The sequence below is a fragment of the Xyrauchen texanus genome, chromosome 13, assembly GCF_025860055.1.
Source record: "Xyrauchen texanus isolate HMW12.3.18 chromosome 13, RBS_HiC_50CHRs, whole genome shotgun sequence".
Classification (NCBI taxonomy): Eukaryota; Metazoa; Chordata; class Actinopteri; order Cypriniformes; family Catostomidae; genus Xyrauchen; species Xyrauchen texanus.
Window position 1 is genome coordinate 33,798,274 of NC_068288.1, and position 25,534 is coordinate 33,823,807.

General features: G+C 39.7%; 1 protein-coding gene and 1 non-coding gene across 2 annotated transcripts; both read right to left on the minus strand.

The window, feature by feature from the left end:
• Positions 1 to 704: 704 nt before the first annotated feature.
• trnaf-gaa (transfer RNA phenylalanine (anticodon GAA)) lies at positions 705 to 777 on the minus strand. The gene has a single exon. It is a non-coding gene; the product is annotated as a tRNA-Phe (tRNA).
• A 7,081-nt stretch (positions 778 to 7,858) lies between these two features.
• LOC127653685 (G-protein coupled receptor 22) lies at positions 7,859 to 22,206 on the minus strand. The gene is made up of 2 exons (XM_052140468.1): positions 21,972 to 22,206; positions 7,859 to 10,759 (listed from the first exon to the last, which is right to left on the minus strand). Exon 2 carries the CDS (start codon positions 10,649 to 10,651, stop codon positions 9,098 to 9,100), a length of 1,554 nt encoding a protein of 517 aa, XP_051996428.1. The 5' UTR covers positions 10,652 to 10,759; positions 21,972 to 22,206; the 3' UTR covers positions 7,859 to 9,097.
• Positions 22,207 to 25,534: the final 3,328 nt, after the last annotated feature.

Genomic DNA, 25,534 nt, shown 5'->3' on the forward strand with positions numbered 1-25,534 from the left:
TCAGATTTTTATCTTCATTTGTCATCTATTTAGACTATTTTCAAGTAGAATTGACAGATGTCAAGTAGTCTATAAAAAAAACCCAGACACATTAGATCTATGTTTTGAAAGTGCCACAGAGCGACAATGTTTACGCTTTTCTGGGGAATTAAACTAATGGCTTACTTATATTAGTCTATCCACAGTGAGATAGGTTGAGATAGGTCTAAATGTTTTAGACCCTACACATTTATAGTGATCTTGTGTGCACATGGCTATCTTTTTTTTCCTCCCCTAAATCTCAGCATACATCTTTGGCTCCCCGAGTCAAACACGTGTGAGCAGCATTTCAGGATTCCTTGAAAGGAAATCTAACAGTGAGAAAGAACTGGAAGCGAAGGAGAGGATGAATGACTGGACAACCTATTTTTTTGGGACAATGTCGCCCTCTGGTGGAATGTGGGGAAATTGCAGTTGTGACTATGGCACGATGGAGAATTATGGAGATTGATTAGCAACAGCGACATCGTCCGGCTATAAAATTTACATCACACAATATAACCAAAAGACTTCTCAGGACTCACTTTCTCAGTTGTAGTATTTTGGTACTATCCGCATTGACTTCTACATTAGATATATTTAATTATTTTTGAGCTTAGCGTAAAATAATTGTAATAGTTAGAAAAGGACATTATGGCTCGGCAATCTGGAATAACTAAACGTTCTGCCGAAACCCGGGATCGAACCAGGGACCTTTAGATCTTCAGTCTAACGCTCTCCCAACTGAGCTATTTCGGCTACTTGAGAAATTATTGTTTTGACAAGAACTGATAGTTAAAAAGTACTGAAATATTGATTAGAAGATATTAATTTAACCGCTGGAGTCGTATGGATGACGTTTATGCTGACTGTGTGTGAGTTTTAGAGCTTCAGAAGTCAGATCACCATCAAATAGCATTTTATGGACCTACAGAGCTGAGATATTTTTCATGTGTTCTGGTGAATAAAGAACGTCATGCATGAGGTTGAGAAAAGGATGAGATAATTTTATTTTTGGGTGAACTATCCCTGTAAGTTAAGGAGACCCTCAGTGACATTATACTTACCGGTACAATTATATCAAAATGGATAGTTCACCCAAACCTTAATTCTCTCATCAGTTACCAGGCATTCCAACCTGCAAAAAGTCATTTCAGGGAGGTATCACGGACCCCCCCGGCATATCACCACAGAACAATTGTTTACTTAGTTATACTATTTATGTAGACTGCTTTTATTTATATTCCATTGCAACTTTAAACAGGTCTAAGTAGTTTATTGTTTTCATGTAGCCTAGGTAACTAGCCGGCCTGAATAATATGCCCATGAAATGAAACTTGTTTAACTCACCTCAACATGTCTTTTACAATCATTTAACCCGCCATGGGCAATGCTGAAGTCACTGTTACAAACTGTACAGCGTGCAAGACTGTCATTATGTTTCACTCTTATTAGACAGGGGTACACTTTCGTGTAGTCTGGCGTAAAATGTGTCTTATATTTTCGCTTTTTGGGGCACTCTCCCTCTGCCATGGCGCTTCTGTGTCTAGATACACTGTCCTGATTAATTAAGTTCGGGAGAAGAGATAAAAGCCCGCCCACACTGACAATTGATTGGTTGATTTACCGAAACAGGCCAATCAGGATGCTCTCTGTCTTCACTTCTTGATGCACACACACACACGCAAGGTCTCTCGGTCTCTCGCCCTCTCCCTCTCTGCCGTGCTCGATACACGGTTTGGTGCACAGTCTAACCGCTCTGCTCGCTCGCTCTTGATTCCGGGAGATTTTAACTAATTTGCGGGCATCAGGGGCCGCTATCAATACGCGGGAGACTCCCGGAACTTCCGGGAGACTTGGGATGTCTGAGTTACCCAGATGTGTATGACTTTCCTTTATCTGCAGAACATAAAGGAAGATTTTTAGAAGAATATCAGCTCTGTAGGTCCATAAGTAAATGGTGACCAAAACTTTGAAGCTCCAAAAAGCACATAAAAGCAGCATACAAGTTACCCATTCGACTCAAGTATTTTAATCAACGTCTTCTGAAGTGATCCATTTGGTTTTGGGTGAGAACAGACCAAAATGTAACTTCTTTTTCACTGTACATCTTGCCATTACAGTCTCTAGGCACGATAATGACATTATCGTGCCTAGTGTGCGCTCCACACACAAACACACACACACACATACTCACACTAGGGGTGACCAGATCCCAACAAACCAAATGTGGAACAAAGAGTAGCTATGTTAATTTGGTGCACTGCTGAGAATTCTAAATTTTTTATATGACGTCTATCTAAATTAAAAAATATACATCGCAATTTCCCCCAGCACTATGTAGGCAGTGGGTGACAGCCTGACAGGTCCACCTGAATTTGACCCACATGTGCGCAGTTTGATTGACATCAAACACAGCCCCTTGATGAGAGCCTTCCCTGCTTTATTCACAGCCATTGGATACAATTATTTTATTGACATTTTAGATTTGTTTCCAGTGAGATATTGAGTTTATATAGTGACTTTGCTGTTGTAAACATTACTGTTGCTACTCTAGAAACAACATTCTTTTAAAAACTTTTATATTTTTATAAATTATTTAATAATTGATAAAAAACAAACCGATAAGGAGTATCGATCATAGTAATATTATTGATCAAATACTAACGTTACCCATCCCTACTTATAAGGTCATTATATTGCAACCTGCTGGAATGACTAAAGCTTGCAATTAGCTCATTTTTAGGCCTGAAGTCAGCAAGAAAATAATCACACTCTTCCTATGATATCACCCTCTATCAGAAACTGAGGGAGAGATGGGCATCCCCACCATGCAGAGCAGGTCCACTGAGGGAGAGATGAGCATCTCTAAAGAGTGAGTGAGTGAGTGAGTGAGTGAGTGAGTGAGTAACACAAAAGGATGGGTGGGTGACGGTGCTGGTGTGTATGAGGGCAGTGCATAAATCATGGCCTTACTCTAAAATGTGTCTCCAACTCTCACTGCAATGACAAACAGCTAATAGAGACAATAATTGCCAGGTGATGATCCTTACCATTCTTATCTCCTTATCTTGCTCTCCATTCACAAGCCGGCGCTCAACCTCACCCCCTCTGTGACTTAGTATTAAAACTCTAGCATCAATTCACAATCTTAAAGCCAAATGGCAGCATTGTGAGAAGTCCACTGACCTCACGGCAAATGTTCCTAACTTTTACATGTTGTTTTCATGAAAAATAGGCTAAATGTCATATTTGAGTGGTAATATGTTGGAAAATAACAATAATTTAATTTGTTTTCATAAATTAATTTATGAGGTATTTTTTATGTTCTTGCCATTATAATGGTTAATGATCAGCAGGATTACTAAATATTTTATAAGTACTTATTTCTGGAGTAATTCATGAGCATCAATAAGTGTACAGGCAATATTATTTAGTTCCATTGACATTTGCTTTTGGTCTGCACCATGTATGCTTCATCCATGTATTTGCAAACCTCCTCTGGATTTGCAAAGGTGGAAAATTGTAATCAATGATGAGAAGAAAACCTTTACCATTACAATACATTGTAATGTATTCAGTGATGTGCTATGATGTGGCTCTGTTGAGGAATTCCTCCCTAAAGGTAAAAGAAAAGGCATCAATAACAGTGAAACTGCATTTCAACAGTGCACATTTCCATAATAAAATCAAGTCTTACGAATGTAAATTCTAGAATTATTATGAAATAACAGGTTTTTCTATTTTAACTCCACCCTACAGTATATCAAACATTATCTTGAGATATTTGGAATTACAATACAATACTCAAAAAGAATACCACTGTTTTCTGTATTTGGGTGGATTTACTGCAAAGGCAATCCCTCAAAAAAAAAAAAAAAAAAAAAAAAAGTATCATCACATACTGTTATGCTTTTCTGACAGACAATCTCCTCCTCTTTACTCTCATCTGCATTAGCCTCCCCACAGTGGAACTAAAGGTTAATCAGATTGTCAGAATGATTTGAAAGATGGCAACATTTGTGATGACAAGAAGCTTTCTTTTGAGCTAAATCCACTGCGTTTGTATTATTAGTATTTTCTGTAATTATTAGACATGACAACCAGAGTAGTTATGGATGTTTTTATTTATTTAAGCAAGTAAGACAATACGTTCACCAAATGATCAATATGTCCAGGTATTGTGCCTTGTGAGAACGTTGGCATATTAACTCTATCAAATCAGTTATTTGAGTGAGCACACATTTATTCCGAAAGTCTACAATATTAAAAATGAAAACTCTCACAATAGTATTTAAATAAAAGTAGGTGGTTGTGTTCATAAAGATATAAAAAAGCAAAAAAAATATAGGTTCTGGTACCCCATTTTCAAAATATAATTAAGACAGTCATGAAATTTGCCTTTCATTTCTAGAAAACAACACTACAGATAAAACGTTAGTTTTGAGCCTTAGCGCTCTCCGTAGTACCTCAATCAATGGTACAAGCACAGTATCTCAGGGGTGAGCTTTTTGTGAATGTTCTCTTCCTGCACCGTTTGAACGGGGGCGGGGCTAGGGGGAAACAGAATCCGACAGGGAAACGGAGTTTGATACAACACCTGTTGGGCAGGGTAATTCAATAATTACCAAGTTTTAATGTTTTTAAAACACTGAAGGATAAAGAATTCAAATCTAAAATGATATTCAACGATAGACTGACAAACCATTGCGTAAAATGATAAATAAAAGTACATTTATGCTTACCTTTTTCTGGCGACTCATACATTCACGATTGCCCAGTTGTAGATTCAAAAACGTGCATGTGCGGATCTACGATTTCTCTTACCATGTTTCAACATAAATCAAACGGTATGATTTCACCCGAATCGGTCGGCGGTACATGTTGATGAATCAACCTAATTTCGACGTTGAATATTTGTTATGTTTTCTACATAGCAACGTTCTGATGTACCGACCATATAGAGAATGTTGATTCAACATTAAAATTGATCGACGACTGATCTCGACCCTTATAGCTAAAATATATTTTGAACCAACGTCTCCTTGCCATCTGGGGGGTCAGAGAAAGATAAAAGTAACAACATTGAAGAGGTCAAAAAGTGTATTTGTTGTCAAAAGGCTCATTCTGTGAACTAGACACATATGGGAATGTACTTGTCTGATTCAGTGCCTCAACACTGGTTATGGGACTCGTCCTTTTGCTAGGTATTCCACCCACATGAATCCCCACCCCCACCAAGGTGACTTTCCCCATGCACAGGCAGATGTTCTTTGTTCTTATGCAAGTCTGGAGAAGCTCTAGGAGAGGACAGAATGAAGAGAGAAAAAGGCTCCGTAATAACAAGAGAAAAGATGATGACAGTGAGTGGGAGAGATGAGATTAAAAAAAGATTTGTGTGTGTGTGTGTGGAGCGGGATTTTAATGAATACAGTACATGGCAGTAATTTGATGTTGCATACAGCTGGAAAAAAATATTACCCACCCAACCACTCTGTCTTTTTCTCTTTCTCTCCTTGCTCTTAAAGACACAGATTCCACACTAACCAGCATACCTGAGTAAAGAGTGTCAGACAGGAAAATGTAGAGGTGGAAATATGTCAATAAGACTACTTAATATTAATATATTAATATATTATATATATATATATATATATATATATATATATATATATATACACACACACTCGCCTAAAGGATTATTAGGAACACCTGTTCAATTTCTCATTAATGCAATTATCTAATCAACCAATCACATGGCAGTTGCTTCAATGCATTTAGGGGTGTGGTCCTGGTCAAGACAATCTCCTGAACTCCAAACTGAATATCAGAATGGGAAAGAAAGGTGATTTAAGCAATTTTGATATCCTATTAATATGGGCCAACATTTCTTAAGAATGCTTTCAGCACCTTGTTGAATCAATGACACATAGAATTAAGGCAGTTCTGAAGGCGAAAGGGGGTCAAACACAGTATTAGTATGGTGTTCCTAATAATCCTTTAGGTGAGTGTATATATATATACTTTTGACCAGTAGTGTGTGTATATGTATATATATATATATATATATGTGTGTGTGTGTATATACTTGTCAAATGTTTTGAAACACTCTTTAACATTCTTAAACATTCTTTATTAGAATTTTTTTTCTTCCCATTTTAGAATAATAGTAAAGTCATCAAAACTATGGATTAACATTAATGGAACTATGGGAAATATGTTGTGACTAAACAAAATCCAAAATAAATAATAGTATTAATTAATATGATGGCACACTTATATTTTTGACTACAAAACTAATTTAAAACATTTAAGCATATGCCTTCAGATCAAAAGATTTTTAAGATCATTAGAAGCATTTTAGTCAAGTGTTTCAAAACTTTTGACCGGTAGTTTATCTATATATTTGAAGTCAAAGAATAATCCTTAATATTCTTGGGCCTGGCCCACCACTGGTTGAGACCCTATTCTGAGTAAAAAGTATTCAAAAGGTCTATTTTTTTATTTAAAGATAATAGCAAGTAAGACAATACATTCACCAACTAAACGTTATAAATGCACTCATTACAATTTTATATTTTAAAGAAGTGTAAATAACTATAGGATGTACAGTCATTAATGTAAAGGGCAGGGCGCTTCAAATGCGGGCCATCAGTCATTTTTATCTGGCCCTCCGTCTAATTTTTATAAAATCCCCTCCCAATCTAATCATCAGAACACTCTCTGTGCAAAGTTCAGTGGTAATTTATGAACAATCGGCGGCTTGCGCACGCTAGCATGCAGCGGAGAGTTTAACAACATTCAGTGGCGCGTGCAACAGCATTCAGCTGTTGTCAGAGCACAGATTCGGACCGGAGCATGCTTTTTTATTTTCTCTGCCCATCGTTCAGTGACACTGCTTTCCAAAACATGAACCATGACTAATCAGATTCTAGAGTGCTGTGTATTAATTAAAATACAATTCTGAAAATAATTAAAAAGTTAGAAAATAGATGACTATTGACCTGCATTGATCTGTGTTCCAGAAGGTTCCATTACATGTCCATTAACTGAACCATACACTTCTGTGAACAAGACCCCTATCTCTATTACCACCCTTCCAATGAAGCTTCTGCAAATGTCAGCAAGAGTCATCAAACATTAATAAGTGTTAATACGATCAGACTTCACAAGTGGAGTGCAGCTTCTATCACCGATAATGAGGAATGAGCGCTTCCTCTTCCCAGCACACACAGTTTAGCTAAACCACCAACATGTCTTTAAAGATTAATAACATTTAAGGTCTCTGAGTCTGGTAGAGAGAGAGAAAGAGAGAGAGATTTCACTGATTGAAGAGGTACTTTATTGAGCTTCCCTTATATAGAATTTAATCTTCTGTGTGTGGCTGCAATGGTTGACAGAGACACAGAAGTTTCTTAATTGCTTGTTTGACTTTTATCAACTGGGATGAAGTCAGTCAACCTTTCTCAGCATGGACTAATTGTATTCTGTATATTAAACAGACTGCACTTCTGAGTGAATTCAGGTAATCAGACGCTACCATACACCAATGAATTATCAGAGCATGCGACTCGGACCGTTATTATTCAATGCAGAGAATCAAATGCATTCAGAACATCAAATATTTTAAATCAAAATTGATCAAAACATACAGATTAGTCCCCACTGTCTTTGGACTGAATTTCTTGAGAATGACCAGTAATGTGGAACCTTTGTAAACAGGCTAGCATGCAAGAATGAATGTCTCTATGTGTGTACCTGAGTATACATATGTTTTTGTGCAAGTGTGAACAAACACTTGGGGTTGCAAACAAACAAAGCAAACAAGCAAAGAGGCTGAATGTTTTTATTACTGTAATTCAGACTTATTGCTCCACTATTGAAAGTAATACAATAACCATCTCAAATAATATATACAGCACTGACAGGATATACACATACAAGACACAAATAAAGTTAAATAAATTAATTTACACTTTGTGAAAAGTATTTTTTCAGTATTTTCCAGAAACTCTTCGATTCAGTATACACGCCCTTGCTAGAGCAGAATTTAAATTGGTTGCAGTTTCCAACCACAGAAATATTTGTGACTATTTACATCCCTGATCATATACATAAATAAACACATTGATAAATCTAGACTATCAGTGAGAGGATACTGTAAACTTGGGCATATGTACGTGTACTGGTGAGCAGACTACTTTTTACACCACACAACAAATGGCAATAAATTGGTATTAATTTATATGGAAATCATGCAATGCACAACCTGGATTTTGAATTTATTGCACATGACCTATTGCAAACTCATGCATGTAGGTACACTCTCTCAGTCTCTCTCTCTCTTTTCCTAGCACCATGGGAATATTTGTGCTCTACAGATTAATTAGACAGTGCCCTGTTGACCTCAGAGTTCAGTGTGCTTTAGAAACCCTTTGTTGATAAGTTACCAATGATACTACACACTCGTGGACAATGGAGACCTACTGACATTTTTTAATTTCCTCTATTGATGTGAGCATGTCACACATATCTTCTAACACATGTAACACTTTATTGGTTTTCTGTCAGGGGCGTAGGAACAATATGAAAAGTTTAGGGGGTTGCTTCACATTGAGTGCATTTACATGCACTCCAATACACTGACAACTCACTGTCACAAATCAACTTATTAAAAAATCAGACAACACAAGAAACCCACGTTTACATGAGATTTGAAATCATTGGCTTATTCACTGCTTATCATTTCAAAACATAAACAGGTATGTGCACAACACTTGTGCACATTGGATAAGCTGGTAAGTACGGCAGTAAAAGTTTTACATGCAACATGAAATTTGCGATAAGGGCAAAAATACCATTCTGTTGACAAATTTCAAAGCCAAGCAAAACAAAAACTTTTAAAATGTAATCTCCAATGTTAGAATTTAAAATAAAAAATTGAACGAGATATACGTAAAAAAAAAAAAAAAAGGGGGGTGTCCTTTACAGTTTTGCTGGTTGCTACGCCCCTATTTCCTGCACACATTGCATCACTCTTACCTAGATCCATTTGTCACAGACACACAAAATCTTGCCATCACTCTCGAACGGCCTCTGTCAGGCAGCGGTCAGTAGCATCACTGCAATCTGTCCTATACTTGCGGCGGATCCTGGAGTTAGTATGAACACGAGTCTGCGTGTTTTGCGGACGAAGTTTGCGCAGACGAGTATGCAGAACTTTACGCAATTTTTGCCGTGTGAACGCGTATAGCAGTGGATGCAGTACTACAGTCCAATAAGCAAGGACAAGGAAGCACAGTCTCAGACGTTCTAGCCAATCAGAGGGCCCGATGGCTAGCATGAGAAGGGGCATAATAGAGAGAGGCGCCCAGCATAGGAGATAAGAGAGGATGATTATAACGGACATACGAAAGACACGTCTTTGACGCTCCCTCCGATCTCTGTGGCGGCGAACTGCTCGACGCAGAGCCAAGATGGCTGATACGGAGGCACCCACACCCATACTGGGTGGACCATGGACAGGAGCGGGACTCAGTTGTGTGGTTAGTGTCGATACAGTGGGCGTGGGGCTCAAAGTCATGGTCACTGATGATGTGGCAGGAGTGGGACTAGTTAGAACAGACATAGACGCTGTAGGACTCAAAGGTGCGGTTACCATGGACGCAGTGGGCATGGGACTTAAAGGGGAGGTTATTACAGATACAGTAGGGGTGGGGCTAAGTGGGGTAGTGTTTGTCTCAGTGTTGATGGTTACCGTAGTAACCGTATCTGAGGCGATAAGTGGTCCAGTAGAGAAAGGCGTGGGGGAGATGGGTGTGTTTCTTGTTGTGTGATCAGGCGACCTTGTTGACCTTTTTTGGCGTAACCAGAGGCGATGGGCAGGCCGTTTTTTGTCTCGATGCGGCCTTGATGTGCGTCCAATACGAATGCGCAGTGCCTGAAGAATACGTGAGTATGTAAACAGCATCACAGCTAGAGAGCACAGGAACACTGGTACCTGTAATAAGAGATGGGCCTGTAGAGTTCCTCCCCACTCCGAACAAAGCACAGTGCTATTGGAGTGCATAAACACTCCCTCGCCTTGGACCGAAACAAACCCCGCCTCCACAAATGGTAGGATTGGCACAGCTAAAGAAACCACCCACACTCCGACAAGTAAAATGGTTGCCCTTCGAGGTGTCAGCAAACGATTGGCTGGACGGACGCTGATGTCATAGCGGTCTAAGCTAATGAGCAACAGGTTAAGTGCGGTTCCCACACTGGCAAAGCTGGCTGCTGATTCATGAAGGCAGCAGAGCAGGACGTGGTGAGGAACCGAGGCTCCGCCCAATATGAGGAGAGTGGCAGTGATTGGTAGGCAGAGGAGACAGAGTAGCAGGTCAAGAGTGTGCAGACTGAGTGTAACAGCATGACTGACGGACTCCAACAGGCTGCAGTGCCCACAGTATAATACCAACACTGTCAGGTTGCCACCCACTCCCAATAGCAGCTCCAACAGCAGTACAGCGCTCACTGTAGCCCGGAAACCAAGCCACGTCCCCTCCTGCTGTGTGAGTCCGGCCCCCACGCTGTCTTCTGCCTGAAAGAGGGACAGACCATGACCCTCAGTAAAGCTGCCATCTGTCTCCATGGACACAATTGCCACGTGCCTTCAGGCATAGTAATTCCAGCCACTTCTACTGGCCATGCTTCACCTGCTCAGGTGTTTTCTTGGGTTTTTGATGAATGATCGACAGCTCTATGACAAAAACGAAGACAAGAATATAATGAAGCACATTGTTCAATGAACAGGCCAAAATATACAGTAAAACATACACAATGGCTGCACTGTGGCTGTACCCATTTTCCACCAACAGGATCCCAGAGCAGGTGCCACATTTGGCCCCATTCCATGTATTTCCACACAAAAAAAGGCATTTCGGAGGTGGAAAAATTGTCTCAGTGATGGCTTCCTAAAACTTCTGGTCTTAAACCAGGATCTTCAAAGCCCCTGGGGCAAATTTCATAGGATGGCATTGGAAGTGTCATTTAAATTCATGATGAAAGCGATACCTGATTGGACGATTCAGTAATATTTATTAGGAAAGCATAACTTCATTGGTCAGAGAAACTATAATCCAATCCTAACCCTAACAAATCAGGTAGCGCTTTACTCAAGAATATAAATTACCCCTTGGAAATCCGTGGCCCGGGTGCAATGTACATGACATTAGGGATGCACCAATACCATTTTTCATGACAGGGTATTTGCAGGTTCGAAGGAATAAAATGTAAGACTTCTTAAGGCCAAATAAATTAAATATTTAAGACGGGAAGAAAACTAGTTAAATTAGTATTACGATTAAATTAGTAGGTAAATACAAAACCACTGAGTCTACTTGGATGTCTCTGGACATGTTTATATATATATATATATATATATATATATATATATATATATATATATATATATATATATATATATATATATATATATATATATATATATTATTGTGCATTTATGTGTTTCTTTTATAAAATAATATAAAACAACATTAAAACTCTAAATGAACTAAATATGAATGCATGTAGCCTAAAGTAGCCTATGTAGCCTATATTGTGACCCTTCTCTTTAGTCACTTGCTTTCCAGCTAGACGTGACGCAATAGACCAATCTTTTGGCAACATCATCAGTTACAAAAAACGTGCGCAAAAAGTTAAAAATATTTTGATATTTAAATTGTTTTTTTTTTTTAGGGCTCTCGTTGACTGCTGTGGCTTCAGGCCATCAACAGAGCTGATCATATCTACTCTCAACTTATAATTTATAGCAAACATGATTACATATTTGTTATTAACTCAAATCATTTTAGTAATTGTATAGCTAAGAATATGTTTGTATTTATCATGGTTTTGTGTCATACTTCCATTAATCATATAATCCAGGGGTCCCCAAACTATGGCCCGCGGGCCGAATACGGCCCGCCCCCACATTTGGACCAGCCCTCTGAACAATGCCATGCAGAGAAATATTTTTACAGTTTAATTTTAAATATGTTTTAATCATATCATATTTGTATTTGATAATACATATTGGCTTTCAAAATAAAATTTCCCTTAGTTATAATTATTAAAGTAGCCAAATTATTTGTTAGATTCACCCGGATTAACGTTCCATCGTGATCGAGCGGGTGCACGCGATCCAGCAAGAAAATTTAAAGTGACAACAAAATGGCCAAACGGTTGGGAAAGAGAAAAGTTGATTCAGAATGCAGGGTATTTAACCAAAAGTGGACAAGTGATTATTTTTTTGTTCAATGCAAAGAAATGGCTGTTTGCCTCATCTGTCAAGAAACAGTCTCCGTGTTCAAAGAATACAATCTGCGCTGACACTATGAAACTCGCCACAGAGGTAAGTATGTGAGTTTACAAGGCCAAATGAGAGCAGACAAAGTGTCGAAGCTAAAAAGTGGACTATCTGCTCAGCAAAATACGTTTGTATGGCAAACCCAGTTGAACCAGTCATCCATTCGAGCTAGCTTTCAGGTAGCTAAACTGATTGCAACCTGCGGTATGCCATTCAGTGATGGTGAGTTCGTAAAGAAATTTATGAATGCTGTTGCGGAGGAGATGTGCCCCGATAAGAAAGATGTCTTAAATGCGGTGAGTCTGTCCGCAAGTACAATCACCAGACGAATTGAAGAAATGGGGTATAATGTATATGCCCAGCTGAAGGAAAAGTGAAAGAATTAAGATTTTTTTGCATTAGCGCTGGATGAAAGTAATGACGTGCAGGACACGGCACAGCTGCTCATTTTTCTTGATGAAAAATCCGATGAGATCAAGACTCACTGATGAACATTTGCATCAGTCTTTGAGACTGGCTGTGACAGGAATGGAACCTGACATTGGACTTCTCACCAGCCAGAAACAAGCCCATAGTTCACACTGATTAGCCTAATACGCATGAGTAAGTAAATAATTTGATTTCAATAGCAATGAATATGAAAAAATTTCATTACGATAGTAATAATGCTCTTTCAATAGGCTATTATCACTTGATATGTATGGTGCATAAATAATAAATTAATCTAGCATTAGGAGGCATAATACTGTAAATCCATTTAAAATCATAATAAAATCTCCACAATAAATCACTCCGGCCCATGCCATTTTCTGTTAGACTACGGCCCTCCATTATAGAAAGGAAAAATGATGTGGCTCTCATAGAAAAAAGTTTGGGGACCCCTGATCTAATCTGTCAAATCTATGCACGCTCACACTAAACTCTGGCTGTATGAGAGAGAGAGAGAGAGAGAGAGAGAGGATATTGTTTTAAATGTCTTCTCTATTCACGCCCCAAAATTAACCCCTAATCCTAAACTAACCCCAAGACTTTTTAAGCCCTTACATTTTTAAATGTAAATTTAAGACTTTTTGAGGACCCGTGGGTACACTAGTTGAAGATTAACATCTAAATAAAATGTTGTTTTATAATTTTAAGTGTTGTTGAAGAACTCCTGGGAGGAGAGGAAGAGAAAGCTATGGTGAAAAATCTATCTACATACATAATCAGAACTATAGTCTATGCATGCCATTAACAAGTTTTCACAGAACCAAAAATAAATAAAATGCACACTTAATAATAATTATAATAATAATGTTTTAAATCACAGTGCGTTTCAAGCATTAAATAGGTTCGCAGTAGAAATGTTTCAAATCACATGCACCTTAGCTACTGTAGACTGTACTGTACACCCCACTGTCCCCTTGCAAATTAAGAATGAAAAAGTAAATATATGAACATAACATTTTAATTAAGTTCAGTGAAATTAAAAGCCAAGCTTTTTGACATAACATTTTTAGTCATACATGCAATAAAAGTCATTCATACCATACGTACAATGTCTTAGTTATCACCAACCCTTATATATTGATTGCCAATCTATTTTTATGTCTGGCTTGTCAGGACCAAGTTGTTTGATGGCCAATTTGTCTTGAATTTGCAATAGAAATGACAAACTGCTACACACACATCCATCTTTAGCGCTCGCCATGTTCGAAGTCTGTCACACTGCTTGCACACACTAATACTAAATTTACCTTTGGTTTGGCTATACGTTTCTGGGCAGATTAATTTCTGCCACAATGCGTCTCAACGAGGGCTCGTTGCAGTACCATATTTGACCACAGATTTCCATTGGGGGAAAATGAGGGGCGCTATGGAGTTCAGGAGGGCAGCAGATTCTCTGCACCACATTCTGTGTACTGTTTCTCCACAGTATATTAAACATGGTGTACAGGAGGTTTCATAAAAATTTAAAAATAGAACAAAAACTTATTTTAGGTCTTCTTTTAAATACATAATCTGTGTCAGCATTTTGGTTAACACATTACAGGTTAACAAATGACACTATTGGCAATTTATAGTATTGATCTATGTTTTTAAATGGATTACTATTTAGTTGGGGCTATGCCCAACCTGCCCATATGGACCTCCACTTTTTCAACTTCTATCTGGACTTTCAGATTTGTTGTTGTTCACTTTAGCTGTAATATGATATCAAACATTTTTTTAAATCACTTAATTCTTTGGAACCCAGTCAACTTAAAGGGATAGTTCACCCACAAATTTGTATTTTTAGGAGAATATCTCTGCTCTGTAGGTCCATACAATGCAAGTGAATGGTGGACAGAACTCTGAAGGCAGTATAAAAGTATTCCATAGGACTTCTGTGATTTAATTTAGTCTTCTGAAGAGATCCATTTGGTTTCAGCCGATCCTACATGACATTGCTGAACAGCCTAATTTTGCTTTTGTTGCACTACAGGCACTTTTTTTCCCATGTTCATTTGAAATAAAATAATTTTATATACAAATATCGTACGTGTGATGTGACTGTTATGCATTGTTTTCATTATCAGCTCTAAGCTCATGATGTCAAAAAGATGTTGAATAAAATTGTATTTAATGTTAAAATATGTTTATATTAAAATAGGTTTATAAAACTAGGAGTTAGACCTGTATACAAAGACTGCAATGTGCTGTCTGTTTGTAAGCAAATTAGGCAGTAATATATTCAGTGAGTGTGTTAACATGCACACCTATAGATCATTTCAAGGATGTAAACAATAACAAAGGATTTGATGCTACTGACATGTGAGCTTTTCCGGTATCTTTAACAGATCCTTTAAATAAGGCTCTGAGTTAACATATTTTCTCAAAGAGCATCAAATGTTGATGACTGATCCAGACGTGTTGTGGATACTAAGCAGCTTCATGAGAGAGGACAATTAAAATTTTATTTTTCAGATGCTCACAATTATGTCCTCAGTGGAAAGATCGGGAATATTGGATCCCTCCTACTATAATAAATGAAGCCGTTCAATGAAGCTCTCTGCATGACCTGCAGACAAGGTGAGGATACATTTTTTTGTGTTCCTAATTTGTAGGTCATTTTGGATAAAAGCATCAGCTAAATTACTAAATGTAATAGTAAATGAATTGTACATCTTCAATCATTATAACGGTATCGATCTATAGTCTTTTAGAACTGTACCAAACAAACTTACAATTAGTTGGCAACTTGTAGTTCACCTTCCAGAGATAAGATGTGTGCTACAGTTTTTACAACTGCGCCTATCCAGCCATCTCACTTCACTGCAGGGGTTCATGTGTCCATTTGGTCTAAACACTTAAATATCTGTTAGTTCAGGCATCCAGGGAGCATCCAGCCACCGAACAACTTGGTCCACATTTTAATAATGACATTTTATGACAATCATGTTAATGTCAGTAACATTAATCATGTTTAATCAAGTTAAAGTCACTATGATTGAAGCGCTAGTGGGAAATGTTCAAGGAAAAAAGATGTCACTTCCTTAAACCGATGAATAGTTGAAATGGTCTGTACTCTGGTAATTGCCAAAAATCAGCTTAAATGTGTAGTTCACCCAAAATGTTAATTCTCTCATTATTTATTCACCCTCATGATATCCCAGGTGAGTATGACTTTCTTTCTTTACCAGAACACATTTGATATATCTTAGGTCAGTAGGTCCTTAAAATGCATGGCAATGGAGATTTCTCTTTTGAAGCTCCAAAAATCACAGACAGTCAGCATAAACGTCATCCATCCAACTACAACGGATAAATGAATGTCTTCTGAAACAACACAATCGCTTTTGGTGTGAAAAAGGTAAATATTCAAGTACTTTATTTAACTTTAAATCATGCTTCCATTCTGCAGCGTTATGCGCGTGTGACGTAATCGCATTGGCATTTGAAACACGTGAGAACTGACGCGTGTGCATCACAGCCGGAAGAGCAGTGCTGTTTGCAAGTGAGAAGGAGGAATGCAGTACAGTAGCTTTGCTGATTTTGGTTTAGATATGTAATTATCTGTTTCTTAACTCACAGTAGTGCTTTTGTGTGCTTATCCTGGATGTCTCAACCAAGTGGAGAACGTGAGATTACGTCTGTATCACGGCATCTTTAATACGTCACACGAAAGACCGCTTGGACTCCACCATCGGAAGTGATCCAATGGAAGTGATGGTTTATAGTTAAAAAGTGCTTAAATATTGATCTTTTTTCACACCAAAAGTGATCATCAAAAGACATTAATTTAACCACTGGAGTCATATCGATGACATTTATTCTGACTGTCTGTGATTCTTTTTTTTAGCTTTAAAAGAGAAATCTCCATTCACTTGCATTGAACCTACTGAGCTGAAATATTTACCTATTTTTCTTCAAAGGTGTTCTGGTGAAGAAAGAAAGTCATACACATGAGGGTAAGTAAATAATAAGAGAATTTTCATTTTTAATTAAACTATCCCTTTAAACAAAAAATCCGCTGACATCCAAGAAAACAGCGTTTAGATGAGATTTGAAATAAGTTGATTATTCTTCGGTTTTAATGTTAAAACATAAACAGGCATGAACACTACACTTGCGCATACTGGATAAGCTAGTAAGAATTCCGGTAAAGGTGTTTACATTCAACGCGTAATCGGGGTAATGAGCAAAAATCTATGTGTGCAGATCGTGTTTGCTTTCACTGTTTATGACTGATAAAAGAACGCCATTTAAGGCATTTACATGAACACACACATTGTCAGTAAGAGTGTGCATGTGACGCTCAGTGTAGCCATTGCCTCTGAAATCAGTGAAAGCATGGGCCAGTTCTTCTGAGAGGTTTGTTCAACCCTGGGCAGTACACCAGATGCGGCGGCAGCATTTGTTATTTATTTTTTGGGTGGAAAAGGGGTATGACTTGTCCTTCGGAGGTGTAATAAGGTATTGATCAAGCAAGACGGCAATAAAGATACATATGAAGCACACATGACGTGAATGATTATGGACTGTATGTATGAGTCACCGGTCCCAAAAACAAGTTCTTGGGGCCAAAAAAGTGAGTCAATCAAATGGATGAATTACAGAATGAAGCAATCACTCATACATGACATATAATGCAAGCGATTATAGAAACCTTGATAAATTTGGCTTTAAACCCTGAGGTTTACATGCACTCTTCAATGTCAGGAACTGCCTGATTGTAAGTACACTTGCAACTGAATGTGTTGTAGAACCTGTTATGATTCTAATAAATCCAATTCTAACATAAGTGGTAGAAGAAACATACTTACTTAAAAATAAGCAGTTCTGAAATTGTAGAGTGCACAGCAGTCTTTCGCTCCAAAAAAACAAAAATCATAAATACATAAATAAATGAGTATGACTTGAGACTGATCCCATTTATAGGATGGTTGTTACTATGGCAACTGGTGTATAGTTTAAGAGTGGGCAAATTGTCAAATGTGAAATTTTCAGCATTTGTGGCTGCTTACTGTAAGTGAGGCCTCTTTGCCTCTTGAGCAATTCTGTGTAACAGAACTCAGGCAAAAAGGAGGGAAGGTGGGGAGGATGGCAATACGATTGGCATGCCAATGCTTCTGATGCCATGCTGGCAAAAAAAGAAAAAAATGCAGAGGAAGTTTTGAGTTACAGTAGAAGACATAGATTCAGGGCTCAAATTGTGTATTATGAATGAATACATAGCCTTACAATCTATCTTGTGCTCACACATATACACTGGGATTGATAAATATAGGCAAAAATATCATGATGGTATAAGATGGAAGATCATGACGACATGTAAAGAATCTAAAGAATAGTGATGGAGAAAGCAAGGGAGAGAAAGAGGAAGACAGAGAAAAAGAGAAGTGTGGGAGGTGCAGGTGAACAATGTGTTGTGAAATCTTTGGAGGAGTATGTTTATACCACCTACCCTCTATCCATCACTATGCTTGAGACCCATCCATCTTTCTTTACACTGCCTGCTCTCTCTGAATTAGCCTGGCTGCATGAGCTCATTTCTCAGACTCTATTTCCACATCTTTGTTTTCCATGCCAATTAGGTCTGTTTGGCCTGGTTTGTAGCCAGAATGTAAAAGGAAAAGTTCACGCAAAGATAAAAGTTCTGTCAATGTTTACTCACCCTTGTGTTGTTCTAAACCTGTATGAAGTTTTTTTTTCCTGTGGAACACAGAGAAATTAGCAGAATCTATATGCAGCTCTTTTTTATACCATGACACCCTTGTAATATATTCCAAGTGTTCTGAAGACATCCAACAACTCTGTGTGAGGAACAGACTGAATTTACTTCACTAGTCGGTTTCATATAAAGCCTTTTACTGGAAAATCAATTTTTTTGTGTAGAGTTCTTGTGTGAACAGGGCCAGTTAGGAAATGCCAGTAAATCAGCTCTGACAATTTCCCGGAATGAGAAGTTGTCAGTGATGGGCAAGTTACTCAAAATATGTAATCCTACAACAAATTACTAATTACCTCTCTGAAATGGTAATCAGATTACTTTACGTAATTTAAAAGTAATAGCATTACAAATTACTTTTAAGTTATTTTTCTGAACACTTTTCAAATAATTGTTTTTGTTTTTCCACTCAAAAATAATATCAATATTTCATCCTTGTTTAATGTTGCACATTCATCAGCTGTTACAGAAACACAAACAGACATTTGAACATTTACATTCATATTTAAATTGCATTAAACAGAAATATGAATATAGAAATTTAGTATTTGCACCTTGTAATGTACTTAAAATTACTTTAATTGAATGTCAGTAACTGTAATCGGATTACTACAATTTAAAATGTAATGTAAAATTACTTTGTAATCAGATTATGCCCAACACTGGTTGTAAGTTGTAACATGATTGAAAAAGTCCTGTTTTGATGCTATGTGTGAACAAAGCAATAAAATTAAAGGGATAGTTCAACCAAAAATGAAAATTCTCTCATAATTTACTCACCCTCATGCCATACCAGATGTGTATGACTTTCTTCTGCTGAATGCATACAAAGGTTTTTTGAAAGATATCTCAGAGCTCTCATTCCATTTAATGCAACTAAATGGTAGCCAAAAATTTGAAGCAAAAAAATGCACAAAGACAGCATAAAAGTAATCCATATGACTCCAGTTGTTTAATCCAAGTCTTCTGAAGCAATCCAATCAGTTCTGGGTGAGAAATAGCTCAATATTTAAGTCCTTTTTTACAATAAATCTCCACTTTCACCAGTCCTCCTATGCACATTCACAAGAGGACAGAGTTTGTCTTGTTCTATTTTTGCCAATTCGTATTATTTGTGCATATCGCCACCTACCGGGCAGGTAGGAGAAAGACAAAAATGGAGGGAAAATGTAAAGGAAAAGAATAAATAAATCGTATTTGCACGACAACCCAGTAGGTGGCGATATGCGCGAAGAATGTGAATTCTTCGTGCATATGTGAACACGCAAGTCGAGATTTATGACAATTGAGTCGTATGGATTATTTTTATGCTGCCTTTATGTGATTTTTGGAGTTTTAAAGTTCTGACCTCCATTCACTTTCCTTAAATGGACCAACAGTGCTGATATATTCTTCTAAAAATCTTAGTTTGTATTCTGCAGAAGAAAGAAAGTCACACATCTGGGATGGCATGAGGGTGAATGATGAGAACATTTTTATTTTTGGGTCTGCTTTGGCTGCTAAAAAGGTTTTGATGGAGATGACACAACTGCTCCACACCTTTTTATGCCTGTGACTTGGGAGACAAAAAAGTCATCAGATTGGACAGATAGTGGAACTTAAGTGCTTCTCGACAGCTTAGTAATTGATTGTGATACTTAAAATAAAATAACTAGCCTCTTTCGGGAATGAGGTATACATGACAAAAAGCCAGGTTATCATCTTGACAGCTTGACAATTAATTTCTGGCAAATTACATTACAGAGTGAGTGAATGGTAGCAAAAAGGATAAAAGATGGAAAGCTGTTCCATGTGTTAATAACTGATGGAGAACATTTACCAGAAATGTTTATTGCAAGTCGGCAATTTTACTGCACTTTAACTGGCTACATGTGGCTATTGACAATCTTTCTCTCCACTGCACCTCTCAAATCTCACTCTCCTTTCTGCATATTTGAACTGGTGCATTGTGATAGGTTACATGACACCAAAGAGACAATTGTGTTTGGCCATTGGTTATGATGTCAAACCTGGCCTGAGGCATCCACCAGTGGTGGTTCTAGGGGGGCTGGCATCCACACAAAATGTTTTTAATCTGAATTGAATATGATTTTGGAGGTTTGGAAAAGAGCTGCACACATTTTTTTTTGTCAATTTCACCTTTTGTGGTCTACAGACAAAATTACAGTACTCAGATTTAAGAAATATTAACAGAATTTTCCTTATTGGGTGAATTTTTCCTTTTACAACACAGAGGCATTTAAATCACACATTTATAAAACAACCAGCACATGTGCATGTGATAATTGATTAGTATATCTCTGTGGACACAGGGCCCTTCAGTGCACTGAAAAACTGATTTATAATGAGGTAGATTAATAGTGTAATAAATATACAAAGGCATATAATTTGTTTAGAGACACTGGAAATTATAGAGCATGACAGCATATGAAACAATATTCACTACACAGGCCGGAAACCAAAATAACTCCATATCTAGAAGGAACTAAAATAGCTGATGATCTAGATTCCTCTTTTCTTGTACTTTTTTTCAGCAGAGCAGGGCCACTTATACACCTGCTCTACACCACCTTTATTTTTTAATGGTCTGCCGCTTTTTGTCCTGACAGCAAGATGTAGCATTCCCTTTTTCCATGGCTGCCTTTTTTCTTTTTTTTTTCTTTTCTTTTTTTTATCATATTAGGGTACATTCCATCTCATCCATCCCTTTCTCTTGCCATCTTGCAGTCCTAATATGAAGTTACACATTTTTTTGTCTGAAAATCCACCATTTGACTGTAATCAAAGCGAAAAAGAGGATGATAATGGGTCTGCTGAATGTCAAATGATTGGCGCAGGCGTATTTAACTTTTTCACCAATATTTTGAGTCACGTGCCTCGGAGTGTGTGCATGTTCAGTTGTATTTGAGAGCATCAAAGATCTAAGGGGATGATGCCCTGATTCTAGATATAATAATTTAACTGTCGCAATCAGACAACTCATAAGCACAAAAATATAGTCACTGATGACAATGTACATTCAAACTAATGCTAAAAAGGCACACAATTAATTTGCAAAATAGCTATTCAAATGACATGTTGAATTTCTGCCCGGACAAGCAGCTGATTGCAGATAACTGTCAACACATGCTCGGTAAAGAAATCGTCCGTAGTGGCGAACATACCCCGCATTTGACATACTGCCAATTTTTGCAGTGTAAGGAATATCAGGAGTCACGTTCGGATAAAACGGCACCGCTTATTTTCTGTTATCATTTCTATTCCCATCGCGTGCTGTAAGAATGTACCACTTAAAGGGTTGAAGTGTTTTTTCTTTTTTCCTTGACATGGAATGGCATGAAAGCGAATCTCAGCTAAGTGAACAGATGAAATATCATTGTGAGTAGTGTAAAGATGAAGGATGATGGTTTTTACCTTGCCCCGCGCGTAGGACTCGCGCGCCGGGAATCCCCGATACATTCCACTGCGGTCTGTGCCGCGCGCGCTGCTCTCTCACACTCTAGTAGAGTGCGAGAATCTTACTGGCTTCAGGACAGTCCGCTGTAACGTACGTGCCTGGAATATATGTTGCACCTTCAGTGGTGCTAAACGGTGATAGAAATAGCCACTGTGGTACTGTGAGTACCCATGAGTGCTGCTACAATCCTGTGCACTAGACGTACTGACCCCGCTCCCTCGGCGCGAGCGCGCACATACATACACATGAACGCACAAACTGCAGACTTCATCGTTGACACGCACGATTTACTCCCTGCAGAACGTACAATTCTTAAAATCATATTCTTGAGATATGGCTTCGCAGATGTGGCAATGAATCTAAATGTCCTGTTGTATATGGACAATATTTATTTTATTATTTATTTCTTAATTTTCAGTTAAAATTAAAAACATCAAATGCTGGAGCCAATTAGCTGTGCGTAAATATCAGCAATCACACACGTCTTAGTTTATGAGTCTATGAACTTTAATGTTCAGCACAATAATGAATTTGTAAAGATATTGCTTTTCAATGTCAAGTTCAATGTCACTTAATCTTTCGAAAATAAATTTACATAGTCATTCGCAAGGATATTTAGTGCAGGGAAAGGGCTATTTTAAAGGCATATGCAGTGATCTGAGAGGATGAAGTAAGCGTCCACTTATAAGCAACCTAATTTTTCTAAATATTCGACACACTATACCACCCAAGACATGATTAAAACATGATATATATTAAAACATGGTTGACCTCTGGCACACCAGAGAAAATCTGACCACATACTGTTCTCTTACGAGAGGTTCTCTCGTATTGCGTAAGCTAGCTTACGCTACGGGAAAGATTCATCTTTTCTGAGATATTGAAGCCAAAAAATTATCCTTAATTTTGTATCCATTGTCAACGCAGTGCAGCAGCTGCAGACCTTGAGCGGGCTAGCTAGTGAGCTCATTGGTTGCTCTGCGGCAACTGCTGCAGCCTATAGACGAGCTTGGGCGAACTCTCATCCAATGAGAGGCGCCCGCGCTCACTGCATCAAAGCCCGCCAAAAGGGCGTGACTAGAGTGCATATAAGCGTAGTTCGTAGGCTGGAACCCAGATTTTCATCTCTTCAGCGAAGCTCTTCGCATCACTGAACTGGAAGCCGCTCGCCGCTCGAGGGGCATCAAGCAAGCGTGGACAGCGCCGAAGAAGCCGGCCGTCTTCGCCACCTTCAGCCGTCCTGCGAAGCTACGCCATCCGGCGACGTATCCTTTTAAAAGCAAGCTAGTTCTTAAAGAACTTCACAAAAGAGTACGAAGCGTCTTTTTAAGATGCCTCGCCCACTTGCGCTCATGCCGCGCTCCTCTCAGCATCGGAGACCGCCACATCATCTGCGCCTCTGCCTGGGACTGGGGCATGCAGAGCTCGCCTCGCAGAAGGCGGATGCGATCTCTGCGAGGAGCTGCCGATGTCGACCCTGCGGGCTCGACTCGGCGCCAGGACCGAAGCCGCCAGCCGCCTTCCGCTCAGCCGCAGAGAAAAAGCGCCGCCTCAAAGGCTGCCGGAAACAGTGGTAGAAGCGATTGCCTCGCCGGAGCCCATCCTCGAAAGCATCGCTTTCACCCTCCCCGCCCACCCGGACGCCAGCAGTTGCCGCCGAGCGGCTGCTCTGCTGCCATCTCGGACGAAGAAGCGGAGGATAAGGGCTGTTCCATCATGGCTTCGACAGCGAGGAGTGGTCAGGCTCACACGCTCCTCCTCGCCCAGGAATCCAGCAGGACCCGCGCCGAGTCGGCGGGAACTAACACGCCTCCTCACACAGGCCGTCGACCGCCTTGGGCTCGAGTGGTCACCGCCCCTTGAGCAGGCACCCAACAGACTTGACGGCTGCTTTCTACAGAGCCACCGCCGCCGCGCAGCACCCGCTACCCGAGCCGCTCCCTTCCTGCTGGAACTCCACGCCGAGCTTTCCAAATCATGGAACGCGCTCTACGTTCCTCAACGCACCGCTCTCTCCATCCGGTCTCTTCGGCTCCGGAGCGGTGAGTGGTATCATTGACCGGTTTTCAGAGGTCCAAAAAGCCACACAAGCCATGAATCTCTTTCTGCCTCGTCGCGCTAGCTCCTCTGCAGGCCGCCCACGTGAGCCTCCTGCACGAGCCTCTTCACAGCGCCCAGCTCAACAAAGCCAGACTTCTCAGCGTCGACAGGGCGGCCGCCCTCGATCACGGCTCAGACAGCCGCCGCGAGACCGCCGCCCCGCGGGCCTCGGACTAGAATTGCGATGAAACCTGAACAACCGAAGTCCTCCTAGCTTTGTTGACAAAACGACGGATCAGTCCCGCTGCGGCCGGACCACCGTCAAAACTTCGCCCCCTGTCAGTCCCCTTCCTTCAGGCTACTACAGTGGTAGATTCAGCAGCCAACAAGCCGGTGTTAACGCCCGCTTGCCTGCGTTCACCTCTACACACAAGCATTACACGTTCCGTGTCCCCATCAGAGCACACTCAAAAGCGGTTACGAACCACTCGAGTGTTAGAGTCAATAAATGCGCTCACGAATACGTGCGCGCGCCCATTCTCTGCCCGCTCTGTCACACGGCCAGCAAACACTTCTCTGTATGTAAGTCCTGTGCCCGTGACTATGCTTGCGTATCACTTAACAGACGTGACTCTTTCCCCATTCACCTCAATCGGGAAGTCACTCACAGAACAGCCTGTCCATGCTGTCTGCGAGCAGTCCAGCATAAGCACAGTAAACGCGCTCACACATTCTGTTCAGCGCGCTGTGTGCGGCAATCAGAGCGATTTGGCCACTCACCCTCTAACATTACGCTTCAAAGCGTGGGAAGATATCCCAGGGATATCCGAATGGGTGTTAAGCACAATAAAACAGGGCTATTTACTACAGTTCGATCGCCGTCCTCCTCGCTTCAGAGCTGCTCGAAACTACTGTGAACACGGAAGCAGCGTGCATGCTTCGCTCAGAAATAGCAAACCTTCTGTGCAAAAGGGCCATGGAGAGAGTGCCGCCTCCCTGAGCGAAGTCGGGGTTTTACAGTCGTTATTTTCTTGTCCCCAAGAAAGACGGCGGCCTCAGACCAATATTAGATCTCAGGGTTTTGAACAAAGCGCTTGCAAAAAGACCGCTCAAAATGCTTACAACCAGCAAACTCCTCGCGCATGTGCACCAGGGGACTGGTTTATTTCTCTCGATCTGAAAGATGCATACTTTCAGATTCAGATAAATCCCCGTCACAGGCCATTCTTGAGATTCGCCTTCGACGGCCAGGTTTATCAATACACCGTCCTTCCGTTCGGCCTGTCCTTAGCACCCGTACTTTCACGAAGTGCATGGACGCTGGCGCCGCACTCCTCGCGGAGTCAGGGTTTGCGAATTCTGAACTATTTGGATGATTGGCTGATTTTGGCACAATCACATACGGAGCTTCTGTCTCACAGGACAGTTCTCCTCAGTCATCTGAACAGTTTGGGCCTTGCAGTCAATTGGACCAAGAGCT